We start from the raw sequence: 18,642 nt of genomic DNA on the forward strand, positions 1-18,642 counted from the left end.
ATATACACATATATAGATAGACCATATATACAGATAATATATAATATATAGTATCATAATATACCTATATGATAACCTATATATAGATATATATACATCTCTCTCCATCCTCCTCTCTACCCTCTCTTCTCCCATATCTCTCTCTCCTCTCTTCTACCTCTATCTCCTCCCTCTCTCTCTCCCCTCTCTCTCTCCCTCATCTATCTCCCTCTCTCTCCCTCGCTATCTCTCGTATCCCTCTCTCTCTCCCTATTGCACACCTCTCTCCTCCCTATCTATCTCTACCTCTCTATCTATCCCTCTTCTATTCTCTAGCTCTCTCTCTCGTCTATCCATGCCTCGCCATCTATCTCTCTACCGTCTATATCTACCTATCTACTACCTCATTTTCTCTATACCTATCGATCATAACATATATCTACCTCCCTCGATATATCAATACATATATATATATCTTATACCGATATCTACCGATATATACAGTACCTCTATATATATACCTATATATATCTCACATCTCTACTACATCACATTATCTCATTCCTCCCTATCTCTTAATATATACCTCTCTCTCTATCCCTTATCACTATCTCTCCCCTCTCTCACATCTCTCTCTCTACCCTCTCTCTATCTACATCTACCTTCTCCTCGCGCTCTCTCGCTTATCTAATATCTCTCTACATCTCGCCCTCTATACCTCTCTCTCCCCTCCTCTCTCTCTCTCTCCCCCTCTCTCTCTCTCTCTCTCTATACATCTCGCTCTCTCTCTCTCGCTGCTATCTTCTTCTCCGCTCCCTCTCTCTCCCTCCCTCTCTACATCTCCTCTGCCTCTCTCTCTCTCTACCCTCTCCCTCTCTCTACCATCTATCTCTCCCCCCTCTCTCGTCTCCCACCCCCCTCTCTCCTATCTATGATATATCTTCTATCCACCCCCTATATATCTACCCCCACATATTATCACACCCCCCCCTCCATCTCCTATATCTCTCTAAATATATATATATACATAGACATATCTATCTACATATAACAATATACATATATATATATATATTATACCATATATAAATATACATATATATATAATATATTATATATATAATCCATATATTATATCATATATATATATACACATATACATATACATATTACCGGGCGCTCTCCTTCTCCTCTCTCTCCTCTCGCTCTCTCCCCCTCTCTCTCCTCCCCCTTCATCTCTCTCTTCACCTCTCTCCTCTCTCCCTCTCCTCTCCCCCCCCCCCTCTCTACTCTCTCTCTCATCGCCCGCCCCCTATCTATCTCCCCCTCCCCCCCTCTCTCTCCCCCCCCATTCTATTCTACTCTCTCCCCTCTCTCTCTGATCTACCCCATATATATATATACTCTCTCTTATATCTATCTGTATATCTTCTCTTCTACCCATTAATCTTCTCTCTTCTTTATATATCTATAATATTATCCATCTAGATCTATAATAACCCCGCTATATCTATCGTTACAACACACACACACACACATCCATATACACAATACTTATATATATATATATACACACACACATGACATATCGACACTACCTAATATATATCTATATATATATACCACATATATATATATATATATATCTATATAATTATTATTATATATAGATATATAGATTATCTATAATATATCATACATATCATTATATAATAATATATATATATTACAATACATATATATATATATATATATATATATACATATATCTATTATAATATATATATTATATACATATACACTTATATATATACATATATACTATATACATATATCATATATACACCTATTAGATATACATATATACATATATACATATATACTATATACACATATCTCTATATATACATATCACATATATATTATCTCTATCTATATATATATAATAATATATATCTATATATATAAGATATAATACCATATATATCTACACAAAATATATATATATATACACATAATATATATATACATTATATACACCCATATCATACACACACATATATATACACACTCCATAGATTATAATATATATATATATATAATACATCATATATATAACCCACACATCTATATATATAAAATTAATATATATATCTACAATCTTTATTAGTTATATATTATTAAATATATATATAATAATAATATCTCTCTCTCTCATCTCTCTCATATATCTCTATCTCATATCTGTCGGGTGTCTCTCTGTATGTGTGTCTCTATGTCTGTGTGTTGTTTGTGTCTATATCTCTCTCTCTTCTCCCTCTCCTCTCTCTCTCCCTATCTCTCTCCCCTCTATATAGCTCTCTACCTCTATACTCACCTCTCTACCTCTATCTCTCTCTATACCCCTCCCTATCTCTATTCTCTATCTATCTCCTCTATCTATATATATCTCTCACTCTCCTGATATACCTCTATATGTACTACTCTATCTATCTATCACTCCTACTCTCCCTATACTATTATCGAAACTCTATATATCCCTCTCTCCTTTCTCTCTATATATATATATATCTCTCTCATATACTGAGGCCTATATATAACATATATACATATACATATATATATATACATATAGATATATACATATATATATATACCTATCCTATAATATACATATCTATATGATATTCAACAATCTTCATATATATATAAATAAAATCCATATATATATACTCTGATTCTATCTATATATAGACATATATACATATAATATCATATATATATATATATATATATACATATATATATATATAGATCATATATCTATATATATATATCTATTATATATATATATATGGAATTACATGATCATAGGAAAGCAAGCTGGTAGGAATATGAACAACAATATTTAAAAGGATCAAACTGATTCTAATGTCTATCACCAGCAGAAAGGAATGCCTTGAGTGGCACGACATATTGATATTTTTCAATTCATGGAACAAGAAAATGAGTAGATATGAAATGTTGGGTTGTTTTTTTTGTTGGGTCATCAGAAGATAAACTAAACATGTACTAAACTCGCAAAATAAATGTAGAGGCTCATAGAGAGACCTAAAGTGAATTTATAGTTTGCAAATCTGGTTACATGAAGCTGGTTGCTGCCAGTTCTCTGTCTTGTCAGTAAAACCTCTGGTATAATCGAATCAGATGCAGAAGCCAGACATGCACACACGCACACACACACACGCAAACCGACAGACATCATTGCAGCGCTGCACTGCTGATTGGGGCAGATCATTAGTCTTCAGAATATAATGCAGGTTTGATAGTAACCCACAAGCGAGAGGAATTCACAGCTGTGGGATTTCAGGAATGGTGAAACTAGCAGATTGGCAGGGAGCAGGCTATTTCTGCAACCAACATTCCTATCTGCGAGGATTTAGACAAAAGGACCGAGTGAGAAGTTGAAATCATCATGTCAGAATGGGAAAATACAGATGAATGAGCAGACACAAACACAGACGGACAGACAAACAAACAAATAGGCAGACTGTTGAAAGGCCATGACTGTGAGTCCGTTTGTGTGTGTGTGTGTGTGTGTGTGTATGCGCGCGTGTGTGATCACGCGCCAGTATGTGTGTCATTCCAGTCGGTCCATGCCAGTGTGCCTCTCATTATTCTGATTTGGCTGTGTCTCCTGTTGGCCTGTCTAGTGGGGGATAAGGCAGAAGGACTGTCTCTCTCTCACACTCAGCCCTTTATTATCAGGCTGGCTGGGCAGCGGAGGGCCGGGCATAACTTCCATGTTCACTAGCAATCAGCTTACAGGATGAAAAGAAGGGAACAAAAAGCTCTGAGGGGGGAAGACGAGCAGGGAGAGGGAAGGGAGGAGGAATAGATGGAACGACATAAAAACAGGGTGAAAAAGACAGAAGAGATAGGAACAAGCCGAAGGGAGAGAACACAGAAAAAAAGGTATGGAGGATGACGATCCATATAATGATAAAGAAATAAAAGGAAATGCATAAAGGAAATGAGAAACTTAGTCACTTGACAGAGCGTGACATTTAACCCTGCCCTGACCCATCTTAGGAGGTCAGATATAGAGATCCAGGCGAACACCACTGTCTCGCGTCGTCAAGTCAATGATCTGCTACTCAGATTACAGCTCTCTACAGGGTCTCGCCTGCATCTGAGTATTGTTGTCTTTGATTGGCCCAATAAGCCCCGGGAGCTTCACTGATGTGTTTGAGTGGTACAAACTAATTGGTTTTGTTTTTCTAATGTGTGCGTGTGAGTGTGTGTATGTGCAAAAAACTGCCTCTAGTGCAAAAGTGTGCGCAGAAAAAACGCTACCAGGAAAGCTTGTTGCAGACAATCAAACCACAAACGCACACAACTTTGACACACATCTAGAATCTTGCAGACAGGAGGAGATATTGTAGCTGTCATTAGTTTGTTCATTAGTAGTTGAGAGCAACCCAGCTGACACATGTTTAAGGTAGTTTGATAAATGAAACCACGACTTCATCGGGAAAAAAAATAAGAAGTAAAGCAAGATCAGGAAAGGGAGGAGGTAAAACATCAAGAGACACATGCGGGAGACTAAATTTCCATGCTGATGCACTGTTGCCCGGCTCTAAACATTACAAAAAGATAAAAAACAATAGTTTTGGCATTTAAAAAAAAAAGTCAATGTGAGCCTGGAGGGATGTTACACTGGTGCACCCCTGCGCACGCACACACACAGTGAAGTGAAGACAGTAATACGCATGTACTTTACAGTCACACACACACACCACACCTCATTCACATTCACACTTGTGTGCGCAAATACTCAAACATCTCTCTGCTATCATAACTATGCAAGGAAGCGTGTGCACACACACACACACACACACACACACGTGCCCACACATCAACACACAAATCTAAGCAGTCTGGTGCAGATCAATTGTTTTCCTGTGGTGGAAGGTCTCAGCTGAGGCACCTTAAGAGAACAGAGCACAACGCATGACGCCGTCTCCCTCCTCTCTGGTTCTTTACCTTAAGGAGATCTATCTCTTTGATGCAATCTTGCCGAGCTTTGGCATCCATCAAGTCGAATATCTATCAAGAGATCAAAAGGGGGGAGAGAGAGAGGGGAGGGGGAAGAGAAAAAAGAAAGAGAGAGAAAGAGAGCGACAGAGAGAGAAAGAGACAGAGACAGAGACAGAGACAGAGACAGAGACGAAGAGAGGGGAGGGGGAATAGAAAAAAGAAAGAGAGAGAAAGAGAGAGACAGAGAGAGAAAGAGACAGAGACACAGAGAGATACAAACAGAGAGAGAGAGAGAGAAGAGAGAGAGAGAGAGAGAGAGAGAGAGAGAGAGAGAGAGAGAGATAGAGAGAGAGATAGAGAGAGAGAGAGAGAGAGAGAGAGAGAGAGCGAGAGAGATAGAGAGAGAGAGAGAGAGAGATGTTATGACATATTCAAGTAATGGTAAGATGGAGAGATGTAGAAGAAATAAATAAAACACTAAACAGAAAACATGGTTGCTGTTATCTACAGGGTGGCGTTCGAAGGACTAGAAGTTTTTCACATCCGAGGAACATAACGTAACATATTCCTGTGTGAGGTGTGTGTGAGGTGTGTGTGAGGTGTGTGTGTGAGGTGTGTGTATATGTGTATACGTGTATACATGCTCAACCAGAATAGCATATCCTCCTGGTGGTGTGCATGTGTGTATAAGTCAGTGAACAATACTGAATGTAAGTGCATACATCTGTCTGTGTGCACAGTCACCAAGAGAGTCATATTGTGAAGGTAGATTAGCCTACACAGTCATGTTGCTCCGTGCATGTTTAGGCGTGTGAATGTGGTAGTGTTTCCTCAATGTCAGAGTGGTCAGTGTTGTTTAGCAATTGTTTAATAAATAAAAAAAACAGGCAGAAAAATAGAATCTGCTCCTCTTTTCTTGCATTTTTCAGCACACTGACATGCAATTTATTTCTGAGTTACCATGCTCTCCTGAGATTATCAAGTGTGTGTCAAGTATACAAGTGTGAGGATTCATGACTTTTACCACAGTATAATGTTCTATATGCAGGCGAGTAAGGTCCTAGTACGAAATTGCCTGTAAGTGTGAGTATATCTGTTTGTGTTGGCCCAGTGATAGACGGGCGACCTGTCTCGTAGTAACCATTCATGAGGACAACAAAAAAAAAAAGCAAGAGGCAAGAATAGTTCAACATCTCACTAGCTGAATATATTGACTTCACTTGGTATCCAAATAGATGCGTATTACTGTGTCTTACCTGGACTTTCTTCAGGGCGACTGACGTGTTGTCTAACAGGTACCTCGCCCGGTACACCTCACTGAACTGGCCACGTCCAATCTTCTTCTCAATCTGGAAGTTTGCCAGCGAGTTATGGCCCATGTCTGGTTGCAATGGTTTCTGAAAGAAAAACAACTCTACTCTGTTAGCATCTGTGCACACACACACACACACACACACACACACACACACACACACACACACACACACACGTATCACAAGGGGAAACAACAAATGATTTACAGACATTTTGCAAATTAATTAATTTACTATTGAAGTGCAACTATCTCCACATTACTGAAAGAGGAAAGGACGAGGGCTGAAGGATGTTAGTGAAACTGTGGTGAGGCCCCAGATTCTGTAAGTTGTTTTGCTGAGAGGCTGCTCTAGGCTGCTGATGATTTGACTGGCATTAGGCCGATGTGTGAAGCTGAGAGTCCTTGAGGAATATGTACACTTTTCTGCAGAACCATATTACCTCACTGAAACCTATAGATGGAGGAAAGTCCTTATTTTCTGTAATTTACTTAAAGCACCATGATGTTTCGAACCTTTTACAAGCAGCAGGACAGCATTCATGCAGGACCTGGCAGTATTGTTTTGGCACCAGACATTAACTTCTGATTACTAAAGTTAACTACTTTTTTCAAAAAGATTTCAGGAATCTAGTCATTAAACCCAACTTGTTTTTTAAGTTCACAGGAATCCAGAGTCCTCTTCCTTCTTTTGTCTGCCCAGTGATATCACTGACAGCCTGCCACTGGGCCACAGACTACAGGACTCCTCGCCACACGATTGGCTGTGCAGGCTGAGACACTCACCTTCCACAAGAAACAAATAAAAACACTCAAAAATAAACCAGAATGAGCCCCTTGGATATGATGTGTGAAAAAAAGCACATAGCAGCCCGTGTGACCTTTCCAGCCTTTTAGTAAACTTGTACAAGGCGTCGGCGGGAGAAAACAGAAGGTGACAGAGATCAGAATGCCACATGTCACCAGCACTTCTGCCAATGCGGCCGTAGGAGCAGCTCAGGGGCAAGCAACTTGGGACAGAAGGGACGAAAATGAAGAGGGGGAGAAGGTCAAAAATGAATCTCCCAAGCACTAAAACACACAAGAAGGAAGTGTCATCACACTCATGGTAACTCTTTCAAACTGCTTCACTTACGTATTGCAACTTGACAGATTTACCATCAGACCGGAGGCTATACAGGATTCCCTCAGCCGCCTCGTCACTACAAAGGAAGACGGTGAGATTCAAGGAAAAAATAAACCGTTGAATAAATCAACTGATTGTTTCAGTATTAGGTCAAGATAAAATGTTGCATCCTAATGTATTTAAGACAGCAAAAACCTTAACAACATGAAATTTAAGTATTTCATTGTTTTTTAAAGTTGACAGCCAAAGGAAGGGACGTGAGCCAATTAGACGCCCTGTCCAATTAACACCATCGAGGTGTGTGTGCATTTTTCAGCATGACACCACCATCATCCCGAACTGTCTGAGAGTCACTGTGACAGAGAGCTTTACACACTGCTGCACAACCCTTAGTTCAACATTACAGCAGCTCTTTTAAAAAATGCTTTGCCAATAGCCATCACTGAATGCTTTAACTATAGTAACATATTGTTCCACTTTGGACTTTACATGCAAAATACACTCATTGAAGAGAGGTACAATGCAAACCTACACAAAGATCTACAAGGAAGGTCACATTGAAAGTGTGGCCATATTGTGCAGTGACTTGTCATAATGGTGACAGAAGCATTTGTGCATGGATGGACAGTTTGAGAGAGAGAGAGAGTGAGAGTGAGAGTGAGAGAGAGAGTGAGAGAGAGTAAGAGAGAGTGAGAGAGAGAGAGTGAGAGAGAGAGAGAGAGAGAGAGGAGAGAGAGAGAGAGAGGTGAGAGAGAGAGAGAGAGTGAGAGAGAGAGAGAGAGACGACAAGAGGGCATTGCTTTCATTCGCTGCGTGGTAGCTTGACAAATGTTAGCATGAGCCTCTAAAGCGCTGTGACAACCGCCTGCTGAGAGCACAGTCTTGCTAATGTGTCCTGGCATGCCAGCCCCCTAATCACACATTTACATATGCAATGACCTACATTTGCATGTCAGATCGCACACTGTCCGGCATGATTAACAGTGGGCACCTCCCTGTGTGGAGTCGCCCTGGGTGGCAGCAGAGGCCGTGCGAGGGCGGAAGAGAGGGCTGGAGGGAGGGCGGCTTTTTTGGCAGCCAAGGGGCCGGGCTGCCAGGCAGGATTATGTCAGCTAGCGGCCCCAGCATTAGACACTTCATTAGAGCTAATCTGTTTAGCAGTGGGCAGTGTATGTAAACTTCACAGGCCATTTGCGGCACCTCTTCGCCCCCTGGCCTGGCCTTCAAAGGGCAGCCAGGCCAAAGCTGAGTGACAGGCCGTCTCATCTGCCGCACACGGGTGTCACACAATCAGGAGCTCCCAGCTGAAACTCAAGGCCCCGAAAAAAAAACACACAAGCGCGCACACACACATAAGGGGAAGTCACAGAGGAATGACCCTGAATGACGCAGGGGTCAGTGTCTGAACAAAACTGGGAGGGTTATACAGACTACTGATGGTAAGGGTCCAAATTTGCTGACCTTTCCTCCTAGTTTATCTGAATGAGTAAAGCATGGCACAAATGTCCATTTAAAAAAACTAAAGAGAAGAAAAACAATCATTCAGAAGGCTTGAAAACAAAGCTGCATATTTACTTCAAAATCAATCAATCACTTTTTTTTCCTTATACATTTATCCATCAAAAAACTCATTTTATGAGTTTATTATGTTACTATTTCAAAGCAAAAACAAAAAAAGGAACGCAAATCCTGTAACACGGGGCAATATTAAGTCGTTTAAAATGTGGTAAATGACTGCATTTGGGATCACAAATCAGATGTTAAAGATGATCCCTTACTACAGGCCTCTACCATAAATAAAGGCTGAGACAGAGATACATTAATTAGTGTTAGACCCTTTGATTATTACGGTCTCAGTTCTGAGCTTCATGCTACAGACTTTCTTCATGTTTTTCTTGACTTACATTTTTGTGGTGTGCTTACTCTTTTCACTCACATCATTCTGGTTGGTGATGGGGACAAGCTGCAGGGGATGGAGATAAGTGGCAGCCGTGCAAGGCATTATGGGTAACGTCTGTGAGGGACAGCGTGTCTTGGGTATAAAGGTGACACACAACCGCCATGGGCAACTCACTAGCAGGGGGATTGAAAAAGAGAGAGATAGAGAGAGAAAGAGTGAGAGAGGGGGGAAAGAGAGAGACTGAGAGAGACTGAGAGAGACTGAGAGAGACTGAGAGAAGAGGAGAGCGAGAGACAGAGGGAGAGCAGACAGACAGCTCATCGCAGGAAGTGTGATACGGGCTGCCCAATAATGACACCATTGCCAAACACAACTGACAAGACACATGGAGAGTGGAAGAGGGAATGCGGAAGACAGGGAGAGGGAGAGAGAGTGAGAGGGGGAAAAGACAAGCAGCAGAGGGGCGAGGGTGTGATGTGACAGCCAAGCATTTGCCAACGGCTGCCACAGGAAGACCAGCGGCGGCAGAGAGGTGCTGCCGTCTCCCATGGAGAGACACAGAGAGGGATGCAGTAACAAAGAGAGAGAAACTGAGGGCACGTCAACAATAATCCAGCTAAATTTCACAAACACATCTCTCCATTTTGGCACACTGAACCAGCATTTTACACACCCGAAAAAATCTACAGAGCGAGACTGTGGCTGCGTAGTTTAGTGTGGATGGGGAACATTTGATTAACAAACAGGAGAAGAGATGAAGAGTGAAAAGAATGAGGGTCCCGGGCCAGATGCGAACTGGCAACGATGCAGTCCATGGCCAGTAAAAACCCTGGTGTATTAATCCCACCAGAGCGTCCTGTGATTACTCATTCTACATCTTAATATAGCTGATCACCCAATAAATGCGTGGTTAAATGTATTTATGTTCATTTTATTAGACGAGTTTAGCACCACCCCAAAAAAATACTGTTCCTCGTTAACAGTTAACATTTATTACCCACGATAAAACTATTTTCTGCATGTTGAGTTGTTGGATGAAGAAGAGATTTTGTCATTTGGTTTGCTTAATTACTTTTTCAAGCTTTTTAGTATGGACGATGAGCGCCACAAGATTACTGTGGATGTAGTCTCCAAGAGAGACAGGGAGGGATACAAGGAGAGACGGAGACAGCAACTGGCAGGCGCAGGGAGGCCTCCCACCCCACCAGTCACCTGCCCCCTTGAGCACAGCACCATGCAATACTCATCCTCAGCCAACCGGCAGGATTCACCCCAAAGGTGCATATCGTTCTTCTCCTCTCAATCTGCTCCACAACCGCACCGCCTCGTCTCAGCGCGTACAGACAGATCTGTGTCTGTCAAACTCTGCAGTGACGATCTAAATCTGATCTGAGGGGGCCTCCTCACCAACCCTCCCACTCACTCAAAGAGCAAATGCGCCATTAAAAATGCACATCTTACCAGCTCATCTCGTTTACCTAATGCATATGCATCATACCTCCGGGACCATGAGAACTGATATTGCAAGCGATACAGAATATCCTTCATCACATATACAATTCAGATTTCTTCAGGAGGCTGGTGGGTTTTTTTCCCCTGTACTGCCGAGCAGACTGAACCATGGGAAAGTGTGAAACAGATACAGGACTTGTTGAAAGATACCCATCTGGATGCTGCTTAGACAGCCATCTACATACTCTGACTGACTTTCCCACTAAATGTGAAATCAGTTCAGACGTCTTCTGTGAGAGTGAAAAAACATGACGCAACATAGAAAGTTCACTGTGCTTCCAATAACCTAAGCATAAAAAAGTGGGCTTGGAATTAACACTGATGTAAACCGCTAGAAATAGACTGAAAAACAGAGGGAGAAATCATTAAAGCTGAACAATAACACACAATCAACTGTTGGGAGATCAGTGGAAGCTCTAGTGTCTGTGTGTGTAGGCGTGGGGGGTGTTGCCTAAGTGAAATTAATCATTAGAGCTTTTATCTGACTTTCTTCTGTGTGCAACCCAATTATCCTTAATTTTGCAATTACAAATCTTAGAATAAATGAACCCCCTTGGCAATTCCAGTGTTAATGTTGCAGTGCCCTTGCATACACAAGAAAAACAACAATCGAGAGTACAGGCCTATTTTTAGTGTTGTTTCTTTCTCCAAAATAAAATCCACATTTACTCTGGGGCATATGGATGATCTTCTTTGTTTAAAGTCTATTCAATAGTTATGGAGGCAAAAACATCCTTCTGGAAAGAAATCAATGGACCTGATGTTGGAGGGCGGTATTAAATCCAACAATGAGCAGATCTGCACAGAGCAAACCTGAGTTGTATCGAACCAAGAGAGGCATGCAGGGAGGACAGGCTCTGCCAGCCTCCAGAGCTCTGATCAATAGAAACAACTCAACATTCATCCACTGCTGTCTGTCTCACACAGGCTACAGCGGTCTGAAGGATGCTCGGACTGAAAGGCTGCTTGATTGACATAAGGAAAAAAGGGTAATACAGAATATTTACAGTTTAAAGATACATAGGATACTATGCTTACGATGAATGTATGAGTGGGTCATATCATCATACATTATTAAATCCCCCTAAATCTAAATAGAAACCATTTGTATTCCCACAATCTTTAACAAATGTAACACAAACACTCACCAAATGATATAATGTCACATGACTATAATAAAAGATTTACTGAAATAGAAGCCCTTAGCAACAAGGGTGTACCATATGTATAAAAAATTGTATCATTTTTTTTTATTTCCAATCATTAGTACATTTTCTAAAACCTAAATTAATAAAAAAAATTGATAGTTTTATTCAATACATTTCAATTTCTTTAATCTAATGTTAGAAAAACTGTCATAATATAAAGAACACACCACAATATGCATAGAATCCGAGTTTTAAAAAAGTTGCAATCACAGCAGTGGGATCTGCATTTATCATTGTCTCTGTAACATCCAACATACAAACACAACACAACCTGAGCCACTGTCTGCCACCATTCTTTGCATGTAAACGACTAATTAAAAGTCGATATAGGGTTTTGAGAATCTATACAGTATCACAAAACGTGATATTGCAATACTGAAGTGCGTCAATATTTATTTCACCCCTCATAGCTACCCAAGTAAAAAAAGGAATGCAGCTGACAATTTATGTCATCCCACTTCACAACCCTAGTTAGCAGTTTGGCTTGTGTTCATGTGTGTGTTTGTGTGTGGAGTCTACCTGGGGTTGAAAGACTGGCACGGCTGCTTGTTGTCCTTGTGGCTGTGTGTCCATATCCATGGTGTTAGGAGCTTGATCCTTTACACCTCTGAGAACAAACGAACAAAATAGAACTGCTCAACTTTGAACATCGGACGAAACCCTCCGCAGCCATTTCCTTTAAAAAAGTACCTAAATTCTACAATAACATTTCATAACAGAAAGTAATAATAACCTCAATCAGCTGGACAACTGTTCCCTGTTTTACAGCACTAAACTATTGAGCGCTGGTTGCAGTGAGAGTGTCCAGTTTCAGCAGAACTGGATCCCACGTCATGCCTGTGGATTCGACACTCTTTGTCTGGGCACCTCTCAGGTTGCAGCGCAGCAAAGCTACAGCAGGCAGCTATATTAATCTTAACAAAGCAGAGATAATGCCACTCTGTATTTCCTTGGCAATCTTTCAAGGAACCATTCATGAGAATTACGGGTTATACCGGCATTTGCACAGTTCAATTTCATTTTCTAAGAAAATATAGGTCATACAGAGGTGAGTGTGTTGCGTATGAGTGTATGCCACGGTACTGTATCATTGCATGTTCTGGCATGTAGCTTAGAATAAAGCTAATTGCATAAGATATTCAACCACCAGTAGCTTGGCTTATCGCCGCACTTAAAACAGACAGTGCCATAATATGAAATGTTACCTGATTTAATCATTTACACATATCTTGAAAAGTATGATGCAAAACTTATATTCACACATGCAATTAGTTTATGATTCCCGAGTCTCCACTCAAACTCATGCATGTGGGAAGAACTCTGATTTTGACAGATGCTGTAGGATGACTTCCCATGCACACTGTAATGCACATAATACGGTTACATAGTCAAACAATTAACACCAAGTTACTCAGAATTTACACGTGATACCATGCATGCATAATAGCAACCATGTGTTATCCCCAAGTAAATGCATATGCAAGGCAAAATTAAGCTATGAAAATGTGTGCACACATTTTTTCTGTGATGTTCGAGTGTGCACACCGTGAACATGCATCTGCACACACACTGGGTGAAAGCATTAACGAACAGAAGCCATCGACACAGGCAGATTGTAAAAAAAGTCCAGACTTTGCATATTCAGCAGTCAGAAAGGGGGGGGGGGGGGGGGGGGGGGTGGGGGGGTGACCAAGACTACTCTCATATGGTTTATCTATCCAGATCCTGATCCAGATTTAAGTGTAGGGTTTTATGCGTATGCCAATATCCATTGTCCCTTTGCTATGTCTTATTTACATGAATACTGCACACGCATTCAAACACAAATGGACAAACACACATTAAAGTTCCACACAAAGCTAAAAGGGACACAACACACTTCACAGTGGGACATTTGCATGTTTTTTCCACTAGAGTGAATGCAGTCTGTCTGCGGATCTGTCAGTCTGTCATTTGTGTATTACTAACTGTCTCTCGTCTCTGTCGCCTCAAACCTCCCCGGCCAATTAAAAATCCCCTGGTACAATGGAGAGGAGAATGGCACCGAGGAGCTGTCTCTCCCCTGATGTTGTCCCATTCACTAAAGGTTAATAATGATAATTAAACATCCGCTAATTAGAGATATATATATATATAAATACATGTAATATATAGATATAAATACATGTAATATATATATATATATATATATATATATATATATATATATATATATATATATATATATAAATACATGTATGTATTTATATGTATGTATTTATATATATATATATATATATATATATATATATGTATTTGTATTTATATATATATATATATATACATACACATACACATACACACATGCATATAATATATATACATACATATACCACATATGGTGTGTGTGTGTGTATATTCAAGTGTTTTAATACTCTGGTTGTTTATTTTGGATTAGTTCAGCTGGCCTTCATGTGAGCTTTGAAGCTCATGGAAATAACTGTTTGCACAACACTATTTCTCCTGGGACTGAGTTGACTATATTGGTATTATTCTTTTCTGAAATTTACATTAAATGCTTTTTCAAACAAGTTTAAATCAATTGGAATGTATAAAAAGGTTGACAAACAATGGATTTAAAAGCATCTACCGCTGGAACAAAAAAGGCAAACTAGAAAAACATGGTTAAACGTCCGATCAAGAATCTTTTGGTTCTTATTTGTTTTACTTCATAAACCCATTTAAAAAAAATAAAAATTAATTTTAAAAGACAACTATTGCCATGACGGTGCAACTGACTGCTGCCTTAATGTACTAATGATATCATACTCATGTTGATTAATCTTTTACTGTTTCCATTGAAAATCAATATTTTATAATAACACAATATATTGAGAATACAATTTCTTTTTAATACATTTTTTATGAAGCCTATACAGAGAAATGTCCCTATGATATGCACAGGGGAGTTTGTACTGTGGTAAGACTAAAATGTATCATGTTCCTCATAATCATAGGACACTTGTTCATCCCATATTAATGCTAAACAAGTAAACGTATATATGTTACAATCTGTTTTCCTCTTCTGCAGAGGACATGTGATCTAAAGTGAAGCTTCAAGTATTATGTGTTGTTATAAAACTGATTATGTTCACAAGACTGATTACCACGAACAAACAGCACCATTACAATGCAATGTGTACCATGGGGATGGAATTATTATCAACTGTAACTGGGAAAAGATTTAGCTTATTGAAGAGGTTTTGAAATTGTGTCAATTGTTAAAAGAGATTTTATTTTTAATGATCTTCCAATCAGCACTTACACAGGAATTATGTTAATCATTAAAATATTAGTAAAACAGAAAGCAGCAGCCTTAAAAAATAAGCATGTACTTCATCCTTTAATTTGTACCTGTGTTTTAATTTGACTTCAAGTCCTATTAAGATCTTATCAATCTGGAAACATCCTGGATATTCATGGAGACAAGGTGAAAATAGGGCCTATCAGACAGAAGCTGACTGGTTGGGTGTCGTGACATTTTGATTTGGGGGTCACAGGGGACTTTACAAGTTGCCCACCCAGGTGGCCTTCCTGCCTCTTGAAGTGATTCTTTGCACTTCAGCCTTGTGTTTTGTTAGATTGGGGCTGGCACTCTTACTCCTCTCCCTAACCCTCTTGTGTTTCTGACTGTCTGTGTGTCAAAATAACCAGGGGGCATCTTTGCTCCCTGACGTTCTTTTGCCTCCCACATCCCACGTTAACGAGATCAATTAAGACTGCCGCATTAGATTAACACACACACCAGGAAACAGCGCAATTAACAAAGCTAACTCAATCACACGAGGCAAGGTCACACTGTCAGGGTTCCCCATTCACACACAGTTCCAAGTAATGTGCAAACCATCAAAAGCAACACTTTGTCCTTGTGAGTGGACAAATCAAACACACAGATTGATTTAAACTTTTGTCAAGTGAACGTTAAAAGCGAGTAAATCTCTGTCTCTATAAACCCCGCTACGCTGTTCCCAAAAGGTCCTGCTCTCATCACAGGAAGGAATTTTTGACTTCCAAAACATTCAGTGGGCACAAACAGCAGTGGAAATTCAAGGTACCAGCCTGCCCGCCTTTCTGTCATGGGGACGAGAAATGGTGGCAGGCTGGCTAGGATTTTGGCAGCAGTGGGGCAGCAGCAGCTAAAAACTAAATCCACTAACTATTCATAGATGCATGTCACAGATCAGAGCTTTGGTCCGAGACAGCTGCAAATATACAACACGAAAGACCAATGTTAAGAGTGCGGTAGAGAAAATCAATACAGGTTAAATATGTGGACACACAATATGCTCATATTTAAAATCGTAATATATATTTTTAGTCTCAAGTTTTACCATCTAAGCTCATGTTTTTAGTACCTTTGTTGTCATCTTGCAGCTGTGAAGTCCCGTTCGTAACAACTGTCTAACTGTTATATGATTATACTTTAAAACAATGTCGACAAATTATCCCAAATGGTTCTCACCATTTCCATTACGGTTAGGCTGACAGATGTGAATATATCATTTATTTGCAGATAAAAATTGGCGAGATCTACAGCACATTGGAGAAAGTGAGCTAGCAAGAACACGATTTATCTCTCTGACAAACGGATGGTTGTTTTTCTGTTGAGTAGTTAGAAAAAACTTTCCCATCCAGACCACCAACCACTCAGTGTAAACAAACACTGTTTTCTGACTGTGCTCCATCTAATGTGAGACTCCAGCCCGGCATTCTCACAGCAGGCCTAATCACACGTAGGTAATTAAATTCTAGAGGAGGGAAGAGAGAGACAGAGTGAGGCAGAACAAGAGGAGGAAAGAAAAGGATTATTAACAAGACCATTCAGCAATTTTCAGTAAACAGTCTTCTTTGTTCTCACATTTCCAGCACACATCTGATTTGTTCCATTTGAGACACATCTCCATCTCTTACCTGTTCCTATCATACTTATGTCAAATCTGTGATTTTCTTTTCCTGTGATATATGTACCCACTGTACTGTGCACAACTCTACATCCTCTGCCCAACAAGAAATAGTCTTTAGGTAAAAAAATCCCTTTAAGCTGCAGTTTCCCTGAAGGATCTAAAATGCTGGCTCCAATCAAAAATCCAACGGTCATTAAAAGGTGCACTTCAGCGATTTATGTATTGCACTTTCATAAAGTTGGGGAATTCATCTGATGACATCATCAGGGTTATGTTTTCAAAACCACGGAAGACATTATACAACCATTTTCACAGGCCGAGTACTTTTCATGACGGGTAAACTGAGCTTCATGAATAAAGAAATAAAGTCAGTGGAGTGGCTTTTTAGGTAAATGGAAAAATCCCCTTCTCTTGATTTACAGAATAATTTACACACAAAGCGACCATAATTCTTCTAAAGAATGAAATTGAGATTTCAGAACAGTTATCTCCCTACATAACCATACATAGTTTTAGTTCAACTGTTTGCATTAAAAGATCTACTAGGAAAAGTGTCTAACTGTGTGTAACCTGTTAATGCAATATTTCATTTTCTGTAACTTGTTTGCTTGTTGTTGTTTACCTATTCTGCAACAGAACTGTTCAACTTGTTCACTATTTCTTTCACAACTATGATTGTTGCTCAAGCTGATAAAAAGAGGCACTGACAAAGTACCACCAAGCTGGCTTGTCTCAACACGGTGGACAACAAGTCGTCCAAACCTTGATATGAAAGAGCATATCTTTAGTCAACTGTGGCAAAACTGAGTGGGAGAAGGCAAAAGGGAGTAGGGGACAGCAGGAACAGAGTGGGACAGATGCAGAACTGAGAAAAATAGGAGAGGGAAAAGAAGAAGCTTGTTAGCCCTGATGTGTTCCCGGTCCTGTGAGAGACGGTGTGGAGCTGTGCACCACAGAAGTTGGCACTGGCTTTAGCTCCTCTTTAATCCCTATTTCCTCCCTTCTGCATTATTCATTCAAAACAGGAGAAGAGGTAAAACAAAGAGACGGTGCCGATTATAAAAAGGTGGATCAAGGCAAACTGGGAGGGAGGCGGGGGGGGGTGAATGGGGAAGTGAAGGGGAAGGGTCCTGAAATTAAGCGGTCCCAAAGAGAAGAGTGCTAAATCAGCTCTCAATCCGAGGACGACAAATATGAACACAGACTGATGAGCATGGGTCTAACGAAGAGAGGAAAAGAGAAAGGCAAGAAAGGAGGTGAAGAGAGGGGTTCTGGGGGGGGGGGGGGAGAAGCGAGAGGAAAAATATAAAATATAATGTGACACTATCTGGCCTGGGTATAGGATATGAGGGAATCAAAGGCACCTTTGAGGAGCCAGAAGACGACAGTGAAAGTGCTAGAAGAGTGGTGTCCATGATTACAAGAAGTGGAAAAATCTTTGAGTCTGTGCTCTTGAAAGCCCACCCCAGGCCTCGTCTGAAACCCCTGCTCGACTAACACTGATGATACAGAAAGACGAAAAAAAGGAAGAGAGGAAGAGAACCGCTAATGATGGAGGGGTCCGGATACTACAGAAGCAGCACACTCTCCAATTCATTTTAATCACTATTCAAAATCATTAG

At 40.2% G+C, this 18,642-nt stretch overlaps 1 protein-coding gene across 2 annotated transcripts in view; it reads right to left on the reverse strand.

The window, feature by feature from the left end:
• Positions 1–18,642, reverse strand: part of nek7 (NIMA-related kinase 7) — a 58,152-nt gene that overhangs the window by 25,570 nt on the left and 13,940 nt on the right. Inside the window, exons 2-4 of one of the 2 annotated variants that reach the window (XM_029430260.1) lie at positions 12,597–12,684; positions 6,276–6,416; positions 5,026–5,088 (exon numbers count right to left, since the gene is read on the reverse strand). In XM_029430260.1, the coding sequence (XP_029286120.1) occupies positions 5,026–5,088; positions 6,276–6,416; positions 12,597–12,656 (264 nt within the window). In that variant the 5' untranslated portion in view covers positions 12,657–12,684. The remainder of the gene's footprint in view (positions 1–5,025; positions 5,089–6,275; positions 6,417–12,596; positions 12,685–18,642) is intronic. The other variant, XM_029430261.1, reaches the window with a different exon arrangement.

The sequence above is a fragment of the Cottoperca gobio genome, chromosome 4 (genome assembly GCF_900634415.1).
Source record: "Cottoperca gobio chromosome 4, fCotGob3.1, whole genome shotgun sequence".
NCBI classification, from domain to species: Eukaryota; Metazoa; Chordata; class Actinopteri; order Perciformes; family Bovichtidae; genus Cottoperca; species Cottoperca gobio.